We start from the raw sequence: 18,039 nt of genomic DNA, 5'->3' as shown, positions 1-18,039 counted from the left end.
TTTAGGAACTGGATTATAATAAATACAACTTCTATATGAAAAAATAGATTAATAGTGCTCAAAGTTAGTTCACTGTATTTATTCCCTTTAACACATTATCCGCTTTCAGTGCTATTCAAGTTTTCATTAATTATTAATTATTTCATTAATCATTTTATTTCATTAATCAACATTAATAGATATAATTAATCTGTGAATATTAAATGTTTTATGCCAGGCATTTCTATGATGTGGCTGCTTTTAACAACAACTTGTTTGATCTGTGGAACTTTAAATGTTGGTGGATTCCTTGATTTGGAAAATGAAGTGAATCCTGAGGTGTGGATGAATACTGTAAGTCATGGAAAACTGTGAAGAACATCAAATAAAGCAGGACTAATGGATTATGAGGTTACAAAAGGTTCTGTTATAACATAAAATCTCTGATAAAACAGATATAATATAGATGGTTTTTGACCTCTGCAAGAGTCAAGTTAGTTAGATCTTTGGCTGAAAAACGAATACTGTCCAGTAATGGAAACCAAAATTGTGCTATTGTGCTATCTATTTATCTATCTATCTATCTATCTATCTATCTATCTATTTATCTATCTATCTCTCTCTCTCCCTCTCTCTATAGATAGAACTCCTCTTTTGAATTTATGTTTTAAGAATATCAAGCTATTTGCTGATATACGTGATTGTCTTCTATTGATCTATAGTTCTATTACTTTTAAACCAAGAGGGGCCTCAAAAGAAAATTGACTTGAGAATACAGCTTTGTCAGAAAGAATGGGTCAATGCTAAATTTTCCCCTACACTCCAAAATATTTGCCAAAGGTAGATATTTTTGAACATTCTACTTATTTTGTATTAAGACTTTATTAATTTTACAGTTACCTGGTGTTATAAATTTCAGATAATTCACCCTAATAAGCACACAATAGAGAGTTTGTTTTAATTCCTTTTTATATCCTTTGGAGAAGTTCCACTAATGACTGTATTTTTACTGGGCAGAGTGAAATCATCATCTACAATGGCTATCCCAGTGAAGAGTATGAAGTCACCACTGAAGATGGGTACATACTCCTTGTCAACAGAATTCCCTATGGGCGAAGACACATTAGGAGCACAGGTACAATATATGTCTCTCCTGAAAAGGGGACTGCACTGACATCCTCCTTCTCAGGAGGAATTTAGTGCTAGATATGCATCAACAGAGTTTATCAAAATTGGTTTGAATTATTGGATTAGACTTTAAATAGTTAACAGGGAGGCTTACTCTTTGCCTGATAATTATCTGAAGACAGACAAGAACCTAAAAATATAGACAGCAAGACTGATCTTGCTAACTGCAACCAGAGGTACTTGTTAGGGTGTAAACAGGAAGGCGGAGCCTACATTTTGTCACCTCATTACTGATTTATCATGTGAAAAATTGCTTTGTCCCAGGAAAATGGATCTCCTCATTGTCAGAAGGAGATTTGCTGGGTTGTGTGAAACTGACTGTGGGGCACCCAAGAAGAGCCTCTCCTGCCCCCACTAAAATCAAGGGGCCTCCCTCTGCAGGATAAAAAACAATCTAGTTAAATGACAACAGCATTTCTGAAAAGTTTTCCAGGACTGAAAACATTAACATCCACATACATTTGATCTAAGAGATAGATGGTTCATGGAGTGAAAGAGTATAGTGTCAATAAGGTTTGAATTCTAGAATGAGGGCCCAGCCATGCCACAGCAGGGGAATGATACTCCTTTAAAGGGAAAATTTAACTGCAAAGCCTCTGAAGAAGAAATAAGAATAAGCAAAATATATGCAATGGTTCAAAAGCAAATAATTTATTGGCAGCTGCTTACCATGTTCATTTTGCATCTTTTCTCCCACCACACATATTAAGTACCAGTTGAGGTCATGTTTGACATTCTCTCCCTCTTATATCTCCAGTTTCAGAATGAAAAATGAGAGTGAGATATGAGTAGTTTTACTAGTTAAAATATGAAACACCCAGTTAAATTTGAAGATCAGATAAACAACAAATAATTTTTTATAAGTCTCATTTTAAGATACACTCTTTATTCATTATTCACTATTATCACTATTTATAAAAATTTCGTAGAGCATCCTGGATCTTTTTGCTTACTTTTGTTTTTATTTTTTACTAAATCTGGCAATCCCAGGTACAGATGTGAAGGAGTTGTGAAATATAAAAGGAGAAAACTTTTATGGGAAAGGTTTTGCTTAAGTAGAGATAATTTTGGAAAGATTTAGAATTAAAGGTCATTCATTAGATGTAATGTTCTAAATAATTTAAATCAATTAAACCTCTCGTCAACAATATGAGATGGGTAACACTAATAGTCACCATTTCACAAATGATGAAATTAAGGCACAACCGGTTATGTTAAGAAGTCTAAAGTCACACAAATAGCAAGCTGACAGACCAGAATTTAAGCCCAGGCATCCTGGCTCCAGAGCCTGTGCTCTTAGTCATGAAATTATAGTGCCTTACTTGACCTTCCACCCTGGTTCTTTGCATCTCCCTGAATGCTCTCTCTCCCTCAGGAATCTGGAAGTTGGCAGAGGGACATTGAGCTGAGTATATTATTGTAGTTTTTAAATGCTGTCCACTGGGCAGAGGATGGGGATTTGAATAGAAATTTGGTGAGGAACTAATCAGTGTCCACTTACACTCACCTCTTCCTCCTCTCTGGAATAGCCATAGGACTTGAGTAAGCATGATAAATTTCACACCCAGGAAACTTGTATATACGAATACATAGAGCAGAGTAGTTACCAGTACAGGCTTTGACATAAAAAGAACTGGGTTTGTGTCCCTGCTCTGGCCTTCTTATCTGGGTGGCCCTCTGGGAAAGTTACTTAACTACATAAAGTTTGGTTTCCACATCTACAAAATGAGGGTTCTCAAAATAGCAGCTAGTTTATAGAGTTGTTGTAAGAATTTAGTAAGCTAATACATATAAATAGGTCAACATAGCACCAGGTACACAATATGTGCTCAAGAAACTGAAGTTACCTGATTACAGTGCTCTATACTATTGACAAGGGAAACGTGAAAACAGTTTTTGTTTTACCATGTGTGCAAGTGTGTGTATTTCTGTAATGTTTCTGACATGCTCTATTTACCATAACTCTCTCTCTCTCTCTCTCTCTCTCTCTCTCTCTCTCTATCTCTCTTCTTCCCTCTCTCATCTTACCCTTTCTCCCCCCAGGTCCCCGGCCAGTTGTGTATATGCAGCATGCCCTGTTTGCAGACAATGCCTACTGGCTTGAGAATTATGCCAATGGAAGCCTTGGATTCCTTCTAGCAGATGCAGGTTATGATGTATGGATGGGAAACAGTCGGGGAAACACTTGGTCAAGAAGACACAAAACACTCTCAGAGACAGATGAGAAATTCTGGGCCTTTAGGTAAATATTAGCTAAGAAAACTCAACAGGGAAATTGGAGGCAATTTTTTTAAAATAACGTGGGTGCTATTAATGATAATCTTTGACGCTTGAAGTCATATAGCTTCTTGTAGTTTCTGTTAACATCTCAAAGGAGGGAAACAGCAAGAAGCTTTGATTTTTCACTGATTCTCCCACAGGCAAAGTATGGCATTTCAACAAGATCACTTTTACATCCAATTTTTACATCAATTTTATGCATTAAAAGTATGTCCAAAGAGACAGCTGAGGAAATTATCATGACTAGTGTGCACATTCATTCAGCCAATGTTTACTGAGTGGCTACTGTATGCGCTGTTCTAGGCCCGGAACACTCAAACAGGGAACAGACCAACTCTCGGACCTCACAAAGCTTATGTTCATTTTAGTGATAATTTTACAAGTCATTTCTTCTGGATGACCAATCAACTGTGTAAAGATGATTTTGACCAGGACTGTACTGATTTAGAGAAACTGTGATTGAGATCACACATGGTACCATTTTCACGAAAACTCCAATATTAAGTTTTTAAAACCTTGTTAATGGGCAATGAAGAAGAATCTTTTTGATATCTTAATTGTTTCTTTTAATGGAAGAGTTTTCCACTGTCACTGGAGGACAGGCTGATGCCTGCAATAGACTTTCTTTCTTCAGGCCTAAGCTCCCTGTTGGTTTGTAAACTGGCTGTTAGAACAGAGTATGTATTCCTATTACATTAATAGAACATTCAGTACCCACTGAAAGTTTGAGAAGAGTGGAGGAATAGAATACAATGTTATGGTCAGAGTTCTTGGGCAGGGGCAAGCATCAGGAAGTATTGTATCACTAGTCTTTAGGAGGTGTCACAACAATTCTCCTATTCTTGGAAGTCCCAATCCATAGATTTCCTCACATGTCCTTTCAATAAACAGGCTTCTGGCTTATGGAATACCTGATTTGACTAAATGTTATATAGGCCCTTTTGCTCCTCCTGTCTGAAGAACAAAATACTGGTACTATGGAATATTGGAATATATGGTATATATTAAATATATATACACACACATATATATATGTATCTTTGTGGGCAGGAATACTACTAACAACATCTTAATGAATGCCTACTAGCAGCCAGAGTCATTTCTTTCATACCATTAAACCCCTTTAGCAGCCCTGTAAACCAGGCACTACCCTGTTTATTTCTCAAATGAGAAAACACAGGCTCAGAGCATTTCAGTAACTTCTCAAGAGCTGCAAAGCTCATAAATGGTAGAATCATGATTTACAAAAGCCCTGTTTCCAAAGATGGGTATTAAATGGCCCTAGGAAATTGTGAAGCCTCGTGGTGGACTCAGAAGTAGAAGCACGCAAGCCAGATGGGGAAAGGAAGGGCAAAAAAAAGCAAGAGAAGGGAAGGAAGAGGAGGAATCATAAGGTTGAACTTCAAACATCATACACAAGTCTTGAAAGTGTTCCTCTTATGAGGAAGTAAAATGTATATATGCAGAAAAACAAAAAGCTACAATAGCCTACATATAATTGGATAAATAATGAAATACACACTGAGTCTAAGTAAACAGCATAGAATCTGTGTGTAAAAAAGAAGTGAGCAAGTGCTGTGAGTTTTAAACTTAAACTTGCAAGTATTTATAAAAGCCCCTTTTTTATTTTGCAGTTTTGATGAAATGGCCAAATATGATCTCCCAGGAGTCATAGACTTCATTATAAATAAAACTGGTCAGGAGAAATTGTATTTCATTGGACATTCACTTGGCACTACAATAGGTATGTTTTTGAGGGTCAGTGTTCTCAGAGTCTTACAGGAGTTCACCTTTATGTTGGAATAAAATAACTGCTATTTATAGTGCCTTCAATTCTCTGTCCTCTGCTGGGAATAACCCTAGTACTCTGAGTAGCTATGAGTCTGCAGTGCACAGACTATATGTAAGGCAAACCTTTCCTGGGTCTCTGGTCACAGCAGCATATTGACTATGGTGATGCAATTTCCCAGGAATAACGTGTGTTCCAAATTCAAAGAAATGATTCTGCAGAGTAAGTTTCTAGATTCTCTCTGAGCTGAAAAAGTAAAATTTAATGCCATGTATTATGGCTGAAACATAATGAATGTGCATCAATCATCTCTTTCTCACAACCCAAATGGGATTTTTAAAAAATAAAAGGGAAGGGCCTATACTTATATTTAAACAAATTGAAAAGACATGGTTATATTTGTTTGTTGGAACACAAAAGTTTACTATAATAAATCAGTTGAGTTGATCTATTTAGTGTGTGATTTAGTATTTATGAAATAACAAGTAAACGTTAAGCAGTATGTAGAAATTTTTAAAGTTTTTTAAGTTGACAATTTACTTCTTAATTTACTTACTTTACTTAATTTACTTTACAATTTACTTCCCAGATAGTTTGGAAAGAAATCAATAATCTAGTTCCAAGTAAAAGTTGAAAGGAACTCATACTAATAAAAGCTTTGAATTTGTCATTTCCACTAAAGTTTCCAAATTTAAGAGAATAAATCATGTGAAAATGCAATATTTTAGTTTAGGGAAATATCTTCATTATCACCACGATCATCAGTAACATATATTAATTAGTACTTTAGATTGATAGGCACTTTCCAAGCTCAGAACAAGCAGTTAGCTAGCATCAGAGAGCATATACTAAAAAAGTGTCAAAGAACTCATAGGAGATCAAAAATGCCACTAATAGGCAAATAATTATAGTATCTAACACGTATTGAGCATTCGTGATGTGTACGGTCTTGCGTTCAGGACCTTTCCCACAGTATCTCCCTCTGATCTTCAAAACAACCCGACTGTTATTATCTCCATCTCATAGAAGAAGAAACACAAGTTCAGAACACAGATTCAAACCAGGTGTATCTGATTTCACCAATGGGGTGTGTAAGGATTCTGGAGAAATGGTGTAGAGAAGGAATGACTTTAGTTGGTTTTGGAAAGTGGGTAGGACTTAGATCTGGTCTTATACTTGATCTGAAAAAAAAGAAAAAAAAAACATGGAGAATTTGATTATTTGTGCTCTGTGTTACATTTAGGGCATAAAATTTTTTAGTGAATGTTGTTTGCGTTTTGGACAGAGCAATTTCCATTATGTAAGGAGCACCCACTCTTTGTAGGACATTTAGGTCCCAGCCCATTAAACAGGGCTCTGCAGTCAGGGTGACCCCCAAAAATCTCACCTCTGCACATTTCCAAACACCCCCTGGGGAAGTACTATTCCTGATTCAGAGTCTTTTTATCAATTGTTCAGTCAATTATTTCAGTTCTTCTTTATCTGGCCAAGACAGTTTCAATGTTTCAACAAGTGTTTCAGTACACACACACACACACACACACACACACACGCACCAGTGGAGGCCCAGGAAGGGACCTCTGGAAACCAGATTATATGGATATTCCTCCTAGCCTACCCGGTGTCGTGCTGATCTCCATCCTCACAGAGATACAAAGGGGTGCAATGCTACTGCTGAAAGAGCAAAGCAAATGGAGACGCCTGGTCCTTACTGGGCCATCATGGACACTAGGGAAACCCCTTTCTTTCTGGAAACAGGGAAGAGTCTAGAGGGTTGATAAACACCCAGAAAGCCACTGGGAGCAGTGAAATTTCATTCCACAGTGAGAAAGAAAACCTGTTGGAATAACTGGGTGATGCTGTAGAAAGAAATCAGTTCACCTCCTGTGACTGGTTATTTGCTTCCGGAAGCTCTGTGATTCGTTCTGGCATCTCAGAGTCAGGGATGAAATGAGAATGTTGCCAGCATTTACCCCATGCTTGGGAAGTGAGGTCACCTTCAGTTCACACAGTAGTAGCTACTCCGACAGCTTAACCATCACCTTTCTCCTGCCAGCTACTCCATTTCCCCTAGCCAAGTCAAATTGTCCATAAGCAGAATAAAATAAAATTGGAGACTTGAGAGCAGAGAAGACTGAAGGCAGATTATCTTTATAGAATAACTCAGAAGACTTCCAATTCATCCCCAATATGATCGCGATAGAAGGAAAAATGACTAAACAGAGCCCCATTTTTGTTAGAAACTTTGCATAAGTACTTATTTTTACAAGATTGTCTTGTCTCCTATTCTCTCAGGGTTTGTAGCCTTTTCCACCATGCCTGAACTGGCACAAAGAATCAAAATGAATTTTGCCTTGGGTCCTGTGATCTCATTCAAATATCCCACGGGCATTTTTACCAGTTTTTTTCTACTTCCAAATTCCATAATCAAGGTAGGCTCCTTTCACCAAAATGTACCTGAGGATCTCATTTTGGATCAGAAATCCTTATTATTTCCAAATCTACTGTAAAGTAAAGGTAGGAAATTTAGATAAAATCTATAGAACTTAGACTCTGTGGGCATGTGCTTGTGTATGTGTGTCTCCATGTGTGCGTATATCTGTGTCATAGTATCTGTAAGTTCTATAATACAATTTACTCTACAAGGTCATTAGCAGAGCTGAGTATCTGTCAGAATCTCTAGCTGAGCTGAGTGCTGTATGACAACAAAGATTTTTCTTGTTTTCCCAAGGTGTTTTTTTGTTCCATTTAGTCAGGTAGGTCAATGAATTCACATTGCCCAAATGAAAGACACTTCAAGTTACCCATAATCACTGATGTGTCCAATTTTGACATTAAAAAAACCTAATTAATATATTGCTTCCAATATGGAAACTTGCCCTAATTTACTAAAGCTAAGATTCCAAAGCCTAAATGTATTACAACTCAAGTATTAAGTCAAATATTTATTGGTTATTTTTCAAGAGTTGAAAAAATCATTTGGTTGCCAATTGTGGATTTGGAATTTTATCTATTAAAGAGTTTTTTTTTTTTTTTTCTCTTTGCTTTTGTTTCTTTACAAAGGTCATTGCCACAATGAACATAGCATTTAATCAAATTCAAAATTGGCCTTTGAATTTGGGATGATGGATAAAATGGATTTGGGCCAAATCTGAAGTCAAGGAGACCAGTTATAATATCAAAATAATTCATATATAAGAAAATGAGATCTTGGTTTGGGGTGGAGTGGTAGGAATGGAAAAAAAATTATTTGTGAGCTAACACAAGGAAGAATTTCCATAGGGCCTAATGATTGGTCTGATAATAGTTTCATTGTACTGTTTACTGAGAGCACAAGTGATGTAACTTCCTTATTCAAGAGCTTTTCTAGTTTATTTCAAAATGTGTTGACATCAGTTAGTTTTTAATGTTTTCTGTATTTGGGCAGCATGAGCAAACTAATTTATTAAATTAAATTCAGAGAGAGACACATCTATCTGTAAATACATATATGTGTTGTATGTGTTGCTCTTCCTACATAGGTCAGCCATAAGGCAAATAATGTTCCTGGGTTATCTCAGTTTCACATTTCCCACTGTCAATATTCCTGCTACTTTCAAGTCCCATTTCCTGCTCTTTTCTTCCATCAGTTTCCCCCAGAAGCTCTAAGACTCCACCAGGAATCCCCATCCAAGTTTACTTTCCCAAGTCCCGGAAGTTTCAATTGTGCTGCCTTTGCAACATTATCATATCTTTTCTGTTCAATGGTTCCTTCTCTTTGGTTCGCCATTCTCTACTTTTCAGCCTGAGAGCTGGCTAATCTGGGACAGTACTCGAATGCAATGTGCACATGGGTAACATGGAAAACCCCGATTTTCCCTCATATTCAAGGTATTATTTGACCTTAAGAAAAACTGTTTTACATTTTGTACCAATTAATGAGAAAAAATATTGGCAAGCACTGACTGGGCAGCATACAGGGAAGCTTCACTATGGAGAAGTGAATTTGGGATTGACAGCCTTTATTGCAATCTCCTTGTAAGTAATGTTTGATAATCTTCCTCATTTGGAGATACATTCCTAAGTCACCTTTCCTGAATAATTTGGTCTCCTTGACTGAATCAGTAGTACAAATAGATCCCCAAGCATGGCTCTTTCCTAGAAGGAAGGAAATGTCAAGAAGTCTGAAGATGATTCTTGAATTCTGGTTTTTTGCTCTTGCTATTTGGGCTTCTTGTCATTGTTGTTGTTGCTATTGAGTTGAGCTCCCTAAATATTCTGGTTACTAATCCCTTGTAATATGCATAGTTTGCAAATATTTTATCTCATTCAAAGGTAATTATTATTTACTTTCATAGGCTGTTTTTGGTACCAAAGGGTTCTTTTTAGAAGATAAGAAAAAGAAGATACCTTCTACCAAAATCTGCAACAATAAGATACTCTGGTTGATATGCAGTGAATTTATGTCCTTATGGGCTGGATCCAACAAGAAAAATATGAATCAGGTATATGTGATAATTATAGGGCCATTTGATACCTTAAGAAATTCCAGCTTTCCTTTGACTCATTTTGATGTATCTATTTACTGTATAAATTCATATGGTATTCCAAACACTTAAAGACAGATTTTATTTTTGCTTTTAAAAATGTTTATGGGTATATAATAGTTGTACATATTTATGAGGTACATGTGATATTTTGATATAAACACACAATGTGTAATGAACAAGTCGGGGTAATTAAGATATCCATCACCTCAAGCATCTATCATTTCTTTTTGTTAGAGACATTCTAATTTGACTCTTCTAGTTGTTTTAAAATATATAATGAATTATTGTTAACTATAGTCATCCTATTGTGCATGGTGGAATTTATTCCTTCTAATGGTATTTTTGTACCCATTAACTAATGCCTCTTTGTCCTTCCCCCATCCCTACTACCCTTTCCAGTCTCTGGTAACCATCATTCTACTCACTATCTCTATAAGGTCAGTTTTTTTTAAACTCCCCTATGTGAGTGAGAACATGCAGTATTTGTCTTTTTATACCTGACTTATTTCACTTAATGTAATGTCCTCCAGTTTCATCCACATTATTGCAAATGACATGATTTCATTATTTTTGTGGCTGAATAGTATTCCACTGTCAAAATGTACCACATTTTATTTATCCACTCATCTGTTGATGGACACTTAGGGTGATTTCATATCTTGGTTATTGTGAATAGTGCTGTAGTAAACATGGGGGTGCAAATGTCTCTTCCATGGATTGATTTTTTTTTTTTTTAATATAGAACTAGCACTGGAATTGCTGGATCATATGGTAGTTCTACTTTTATTTTTTGAGGATCCTTCCTACTCTTCCCCATAGTGCCTGTACTAATTTGCATTCCTATCAAGTCTGTGAAAGGGTTTTCTTTTCTCCACATTCTTGCCAGCATCCATTATTCCCTATCTTTTTGATAAAAGCTGTTTTAACTGGAATAAGATAGTATTTCATTGTAGTTTTGGTTTGCATTTTTCTAATGATTAGTAATGTTGAACATTGTTTTTAATGTACCTCTTGGCAGTTTGTATTTCTTTTTTTGAGAAATGTCTATTCAGATCTTTTGCCCATGTTTAATCAGATTTGTTGTTGTTGTTGTTGTCGTTGTTTTGCAATTGAGTTATATGACCTCTATATATTCTGGTTACTAATCCCTTGTCAGATAGGTAGTTTACAGATATTTTCCCTCATTCAACACGTTGTTACTTCACTTTGTTGACGGTTTCCTTTGCTTTGCAGAAGCTTTTTAGCTTGATGTAATCTAATTTGTTAATCTTTGCTTTGGTTGCCTGTGCATTTGAGGGCTTACCTCAAATTGGTCCAGACCAATGTCCTGGAGTGTTTCTGCAATTTTTGTTTGTTAGTAGTTTCATAGTTTCAGGTCTTAAATTTGTCTTTAATCCATTTTTATTTTGTTTTTGTATATAGCAAGAGATAGAGATCTAATTTCATTCTTCTGCATATGGACATCTAGTTTTCCCAGCATCATTTCTTGCAGAAATTGTCCTTTCCCCAATATATGTTCTTGATGCCTTTGTGGAAAATTAGTTGACTATGAATGTATGGATTTATTTCTAGGTTCTTTATTCCGTTCTATCCGTCTATGTGTCTGTTTTTATGCCAGTATCATACTGTTTTGGTTATTATAGCTTTGTAATATAATTTGAAGCCAGGTCATGTGATGCCTCCAGCTTTGTGCTTTTTGCTCAGAATCTTATATTTAGAAAAACCTAAAGACTCCAACAAAAAACCTGCTAGAACTGATGAACTAATTCATTAAATTTGCAGGATACAAAACCAACATACAAAATTCAGCAGCATTTCAATATGCCAACAGCAAATAATCTTTTAAAAAAAAGAAAGAAAAAATCAAGAAAGTAATCCATTTATAACAGCTACAAATAAAATAAAACACCTAGGAATAAACCATACCAAAGAAGTGAAAGATTTCTACAATGAAAACTATAAAACACTGATGAAAGAAATTGAAAATGACATTAAAAAATGGAAAGGTATTCCATGTTTATGGATTGCAAGAATCAATATTGTTAAAATGTCCATACTATCCAAAACAATCTATAGATTCAATGCACTCCCTATCAAAATACCTATGACATTCTTCATTGAAATTTAAAAAAAGCCTAAAATTTATATGGAACCATGAAGGTAGATATCTGCTATACATAGAAGATCAGGTACTCAACAAACCTTGAATATGAAGACTGGGGAAGTGAATAGGCAGCTTCATTCTTCTATTCCCTGGCAAAAGTTAGGAAAATGAATGTTTTATAATGGGTAGTAGCTTCTTACATGTTCTCAGTCAGCCACAACTTACTACAGTCAATTTGAATTTATTGCATTTGAATATATTGCATTAAAAATAAAATCCTAAAAAAGGAGAGCAGCACAGATAAACCTTGATCTTATTTCACATGTTCCTTCCTTTGCGGGTGACTTTTGTTTTGAAATGAAACTCACCACTTAACCTACAAAATAACAGGACAGGGTGGAAGGGAGATGGGATCCCCTCTTTATGAAGCAGCAGCAGTGCTGTTTTATCACCTCTTCATTTTCTGTTATTGAGAATTCAAGAAGAAGGAGGAGGAAGAGTTCACATCCGCAGACTGGTGTGGTTGAATAGTTGTCTCTAGTATTCCAAATAGCAGCCAATGAGGCTGTTACAGTGAAGTCAGTCACAAGATAATTGTTCTGTACCCCTATTCTCTAAGAAGCTAAATTGTGTTAGACTGAAACCCATAAGGAACCATTGTTCAAAGTTGGCTTGTTCAAAAGTAAAGATTTTTAATAGTTTCTCTTAGATTCATTATTTTCTAAGACATAGAATTACGATTACTATTTTATCTCTATAATTTTCATCTCTATAATGTTTACAAATATTGAAATAACCTTTGGAAAAAAATGGCTTTTAGCTTTACTTTTGCAATATTTTATTTTATCCCCATAAAAGCCTAGTAAATTGGTAGTATGACTTTTAGTATGTTCATTTAATAGATGAAAAAACAGAGACTCAAAGATGTTAAATATGGTGGCCAAGTTCACGAAGCTGATCATTAACAACAACAGGGCCTGAACTCCTGGTTTTCTGATCTAATCTGTGACAGTGCACCTGGGTGCGCATGCACGCATCACCCCCACACTTGCGCATAGAACCTTTCCTAATTGGCTTTGCTCCATGATGACCACTACTGTTCCTTCTACTTGAAAATAAGCAAAATTATCCTACAGATTCAGAGCTGGTACAGGTTTGCTGTCAAGCAGTCCATTCCATTAGTCAGCCTGTGGTTCGTTCACATTCAAGTATTGACATAAATGGTAATTTATCTAGATAATTCTACCTCGTTATTTTCGAAGCCCCATTCTTGTTTGCTTCTTCTGTGCATCATTTTTCTGATTCTGAAAGGCAAAATTTTGTTGGGCAATTGCTGTAATATGAGTTTTATCTCCTTTAGAGTCGAATGGATGTGTATATGTCACATGCTCCTACTGGTTCATCAATACAGAACATTCTGCATATAAAACAGGTAGAGTCTTAGTCATGGAAAACCATTCCAATCCTTATTTTCAAAATATTTAAAAAGACAGAATTGATCCTGTTAACAGGCCTACCCTAAGAATCTTAAAAGCTTGTTTCCAGTTTGTCCTTGCTGCCTTCTGTATGCCTTGATTTCCCTGGAATTTAAGAGAAAGGATTTTATGGTACAGACCAAGTAGATGACATAAATGAACACCATCTTAAATCAGAGTTTTTAAAATAGGCCCTGAACTGAAGCAAGAGGTAAACTAGGGAAGCCTCAGGAGAACTGAGACTTCTTCAGAGAGAAGTATCTGGGATTTAACTTCTTTCTAATGAGGCTTGGTTTTCCATGAACTTTTCCTTTAAACCAAAGGGGGGTTATTGCTTGTTTTTCTGTTGAGCTCCACTTGTCATAATTGTAAAATGGGTATTTACATCCTTCTGGTGATCTAGGAGCCCTATTTTCTTCCTAGCATACAGTATTTTTCTAAAATTTGCTGTTAGCTCTCATGATTCTTACCCTCACTATTCTTTTTCTAAAAAACATTTGTTTCAGCTTTACCAATCTGACGAATTCAGAGCTTATGACTGGGGAAATGAAGCCGATAATATGAAACATTACAATCAGGTGAGCTACTTACAGTAACCCCAGAATGCTGATTTTGATAAATTATACTAAAAAATTATATGAAGGTGGAAAGACTCCTACCTGTCATTTGGTGGCATTTATACTGATAGAACTTTTTTTTTAAAAAAAGTTTAATTTTAATTTAAATTTATTTCAGAAAATTTATAAATTAAAGAAGCATATACAAAGGAAATTAGATCATGTGTAATCTTTCCATCCAGAGATAACTAGATGTACTAACATTTTGGTGTATTTATTCCAATTTTCTCAGTATTATATCGCTTTTATACAACTTTTAATCCTTCTATTTTACTTAAGCTATAGTCAGAGATGACTAACATTACTGAGGGTTTTTAAAATATATTTTTAATGGCTACATAATAATATAAATTGTTTCATAAAAATCTTTACAGCATAAATGAATATACACTTTTTAATGCCAACAGAAAAATTAGAATTCCACATGAAAGTTGAATAAGTATTACCCAACATTGAAGACTTGGGTCATAAGGCATCTTTTTCCATATAGCTTTAAGACATAAAAATCTGTAGACTCATTTAGCACTGTACTTTTAATTAATCCTGTCACCACTTTTCTGTTCTCATAACTAGGGGCTTGGCTTGTATGTATGAACTAAACAAATTAAATTGTTTTAAGTATTTTCCCAGGCTATCATATTTTAAGCTATTTACTAGTGCAACTATACATCAATTATTAATAAGTTGTTTCTGAGGATCAAAACAATCAGACTAATCAATTTCTCAGTAATGAATTGGCCTGTTAGAGGAATAGTTCTATTAATCCTTAAAACCACTACAAGAGATAGACCATGTATGTTTTATTTTTAAAAATCAGTTGAAGACATGATTTACATATAATAACATTACCAATTTTATGTGTCCCATTAAATGAGTTTTCACAAATATAACTATTTGTGTAACCACACCACAATCTAAATATAGGACATTTCTATCACCCCTAAAAGTTTTTTCCCTGCTGCTGACACTATTTTTAGACACAAATGCATGTATTTGCAAATGCTTAGAAAAGGTCTAGAAAAAAAAGAAATGTTAAAGTGGTTATCTTCAGAGAGAGGAAGAAAGAAGAAAAGAAGTGGATGGACATGAAACAGTAAGGGACTCTCATTTTGGACTTCACATATGTCTGTTTTCTTCCATTATTTTTAATAAACATGTTATATTTATAAATTGTTTACATTTACAAGAAACTAAAACAAAATAAACACACACATTCAAGATCATTATGGTCAAGTACTAAAGTATGTGAGAGTGTTAATGTCCTTAGAATTTATCCACAGTTAGCTGGTCCTACTCTGCTCCAAGCCAGTCCTATTTTGTGAGTTAATCTTAGTTGATGCCAATTTTTATTACATTCCCTCCAAAAAACTAGTCTCAACAGTTTGCTCTCTCCTCAAGTTCACAGCATTATCTCTGTTCCCACAGTGATGTCTGACTTTTCTTTCCGTTTGTGATTGTTCCCTTTGTCCCAAGCACTGGCTACTCCTCCTCTCACCGCTCTGAAATGATTAGCATTCCCCAGGGATTCTTCAAAACTCTCTTTCTTCCTTGGAGAAGTCAGCCATCCCAATAGCTTTAATTTGGAACATTTCTACTACTCATCTAGATTTTTTCAGGACTTGCCTTCAACCTGTTCTTTCTTTAGGTGATTCCATTAACTGTTGCCCATACGGTAGTCTGAAGACAGACCTCTGAGAAATGACCCTACCTTGTCTCCAAAACTTCCGAAATATATCCAAATTTCCTAGCCTGACATTCAGACCTTGACTATCTGCCTCCAAGTTTATGTCCTATCACATCCCCTTACATATTCTGTTCTCCAGGTATATTGGGAATCTTGCCATTCCTGATTATAGCCTACAAACTCTTCCTGTCTCCCACCCACCCTCATCTCTGCTGTCAAAATGCAACCTTCCCTCAAGAGTCATTTCACAGGACCCCTCTTTTTATGAAACCCTCAGGTGGAAATAGCTTTTTGTCTCTACTTCCATTTTATTTTGGGAGTGTTTATGGCATTTAACATACCTTACTTTGTATACAAATATTTGCTTAGCTATCTTGCCTTTCTCCCTCTTTTGCAAATTTCTTAAAGGTAGAGACCATTGTATGTTTTCTTTCTATGTCACTGGTGCCTAACACAACTATGGCCATAGTCCATATTCATTTAGCAGTCTTTGTAGTTATTGCTTTGAGGAGCTTCCTCTCATGTATGACCTTGCTTTCTCTCCTACAGAGTCATCCGCCTATATATGACCTGACTGCCATGAAAGTGCCTACTGCTATTTGGGCTGGTGGACATGATGTCCTTGTAACACCCCAGGATGTGGCCAGGATACTCCCTCAAATCAAGAGTCTTCATTACTTTAAGCTATTGCCAGATTGGAACCACTTTGATTTTGTCTGGGGCCTTGATGCCCCTCAACGGATGTACAGTGAAATCATAGCTTTAATGAAGGCATATTCCTAAAATGCAATGCATTTACTTTTCAGTTACAAGTTGCTTCCAAGCCCATAAGGGACTTTAGAAAAAATAGTAACCAACAATGATGTTGTCCCCCTGGGGGAGATGCACAATGGAGTCTGTTTTCTAAGTTAATTGTGTTAGTGTTATTTATGTTTAGAGATATCTTTGCATGGGACCATCTACAGGTCCTTATAAACAATGAGGTAGATTGGGCAAAAAAATAAATAAGTTGCCACTCTGATATTTAAGTCTAATTAAATTGTAATTTTTAGGGCGTACCATGAAGTATAGAAATGTCTAAAGCTTCAAAGGAACAGTGAAATTCCTTTAAGGTCCTATATGGAAACCTCTATTGTCATTTTATTTATATGGGTTGCTACGGCAATGGACAGAGTGTGGGATTAGGAGGAGGACCTGTAGCTTCTTTATAAAAGTTTCTTAGCTATCCTGAAGATGTACTAGACATTTTTATTTTTTAGGTATTTTCAACATGAGAAATTCAAAAAAGTCCCCAAAGATTCTTCCAGAGAAGCCATCTCCTCTTATAATGTTATCCCTGGCTATCTGGGTAAACGGAATCTTGAACCCATAATAGGATACATGTATAAAATCTTTCTTATTTAAGCAGAAATAAATTCTGCAACATCAATATCATTTTATAATCATAGGGAGGCTTCTTTGTTTAGCATGTAATGCCCCCTTTACAGACTTTTTGTTCTTTGAGGGATTTGAACATTCCATGAAAAACTGACAGATAGGAGATTAAGCTAAAGATAGAAGCAGAAACTACTAGGCTAGTTAGTCTCTAAACATTAAGCATTTTCTTCCTCCATCTTAAAGGCAATGAGAAGCCACCAAAATATTTCACCTAACAGAAACCTGATCGCCATATTTTTGTAATGATCACTTTGGCTGCTGCATAGAAAATGGATTAGAAGATGCCAACAAAAGATTCTGAGCAAGTTTGTAAATCTGATCAAGTGTTCTGATGCAAGCCGATATCCTTCCTCTGTGCTCTCTAACAGAGATGATCCTTGGAAAATTCAGAGCCAGCTCCATAATACTGCCGTGCTCTGCTGGCAAATCCACAAGCTGCTGGCCCCTGGAGCCATTCTTCTCTCAAAACTAGCATTCATCAATTTAATGTGTATGTATTGATGGGGAATAATGGTCACTATGAAAACCATGTGATAATATGGAAAAATACCCATGATATAATGTTGTGTGTGAAGAGAAGAAAATGAAACTGGTAGAACTATGTGATTGCAAATATATATAAATATTAAAACAATTATATGACTTTATAAAATATTTGTATACAATGAAAACTGAAGCAATATAAAAAATAAAATTAGTTGTGTCAGGGTAGTAACATGAGTGATTTATTTATACTTTTAAATTTTTAATATAGTAATGATATAATGTTACAACTTGTCTAAATCTCACAAATTTAACATTCAGTAAAGGAAGATAAACATAAAAGAATACATATTTTATTATACATTTTTATGTAGGCTAAATAATTGATGACTCTAGAAGCCTTAAAAAGCTTACTTTCAGGAGGAGAATCATGCCTTGGAGGGCTCTAAGGTCCAGAAACTGTCCTAATACTAG

At 35.5% G+C, this 18,039-nt stretch overlaps 1 protein-coding gene across 1 annotated transcript; it reads left to right on the top strand.

Annotated features, from left to right (window-relative positions):
* The first annotated feature begins 225 nt into the window (after window positions 1-225).
* LIPN (lipase, family member N) lies at window positions 226-16,428 on the top strand. Its single transcript, XM_011998175.1, has 9 exons — window positions 226-333; window positions 997-1,114; window positions 3,211-3,409; window positions 5,082-5,191; window positions 7,532-7,668; window positions 9,574-9,720; window positions 13,230-13,301; window positions 13,851-13,922; window positions 16,195-16,428. The coding sequence occupies exons 1-9, from the start codon at window positions 226-228 to the stop codon at window positions 16,426-16,428; spliced, it is 1,197 nt and encodes a 398-aa protein (XP_011853565.1).
* The last annotated feature ends 1,611 nt before the right edge of the window (window positions 16,429-18,039 follow it).

This window comes from Mandrillus leucophaeus, unplaced genomic scaffold (assembly GCF_000951045.1).
Source record: "Mandrillus leucophaeus isolate KB7577 unplaced genomic scaffold, Mleu.le_1.0 Scaffold1154, whole genome shotgun sequence".
Taxonomy (NCBI): Eukaryota; Metazoa; Chordata; class Mammalia; order Primates; family Cercopithecidae; genus Mandrillus; species Mandrillus leucophaeus.
The sequence above is the reverse complement of the archived record's forward strand: the minus strand, read 5'-3'. Positions and strand labels throughout refer to the sequence as shown.

What these genes read in the sequence shown, in the direction of transcription:
- LIPN (XM_011998175.1), top strand. Translation starts at nt 226, where the DNA reads ATGATGTGGCTGCTTTTAACAACAACTTGTTTGATCTGTGGAACTTTA. An exon ending in TTCACTTGGCACTACAATAG is followed by an intron (nt 5,192 to 7,531) that starts GTATGTTTTTGA and finishes CTATTCTCTCAG; the next exon opens with GGTTTGTAGCCTTTTCCACC. An exon ending in ACAAGAAAAATATGAATCAG is followed by an intron (nt 9,721 to 13,229) that starts GTATATGTGATA and finishes TATCTCCTTTAG; the next exon opens with AGTCGAATGGATGTGTATAT.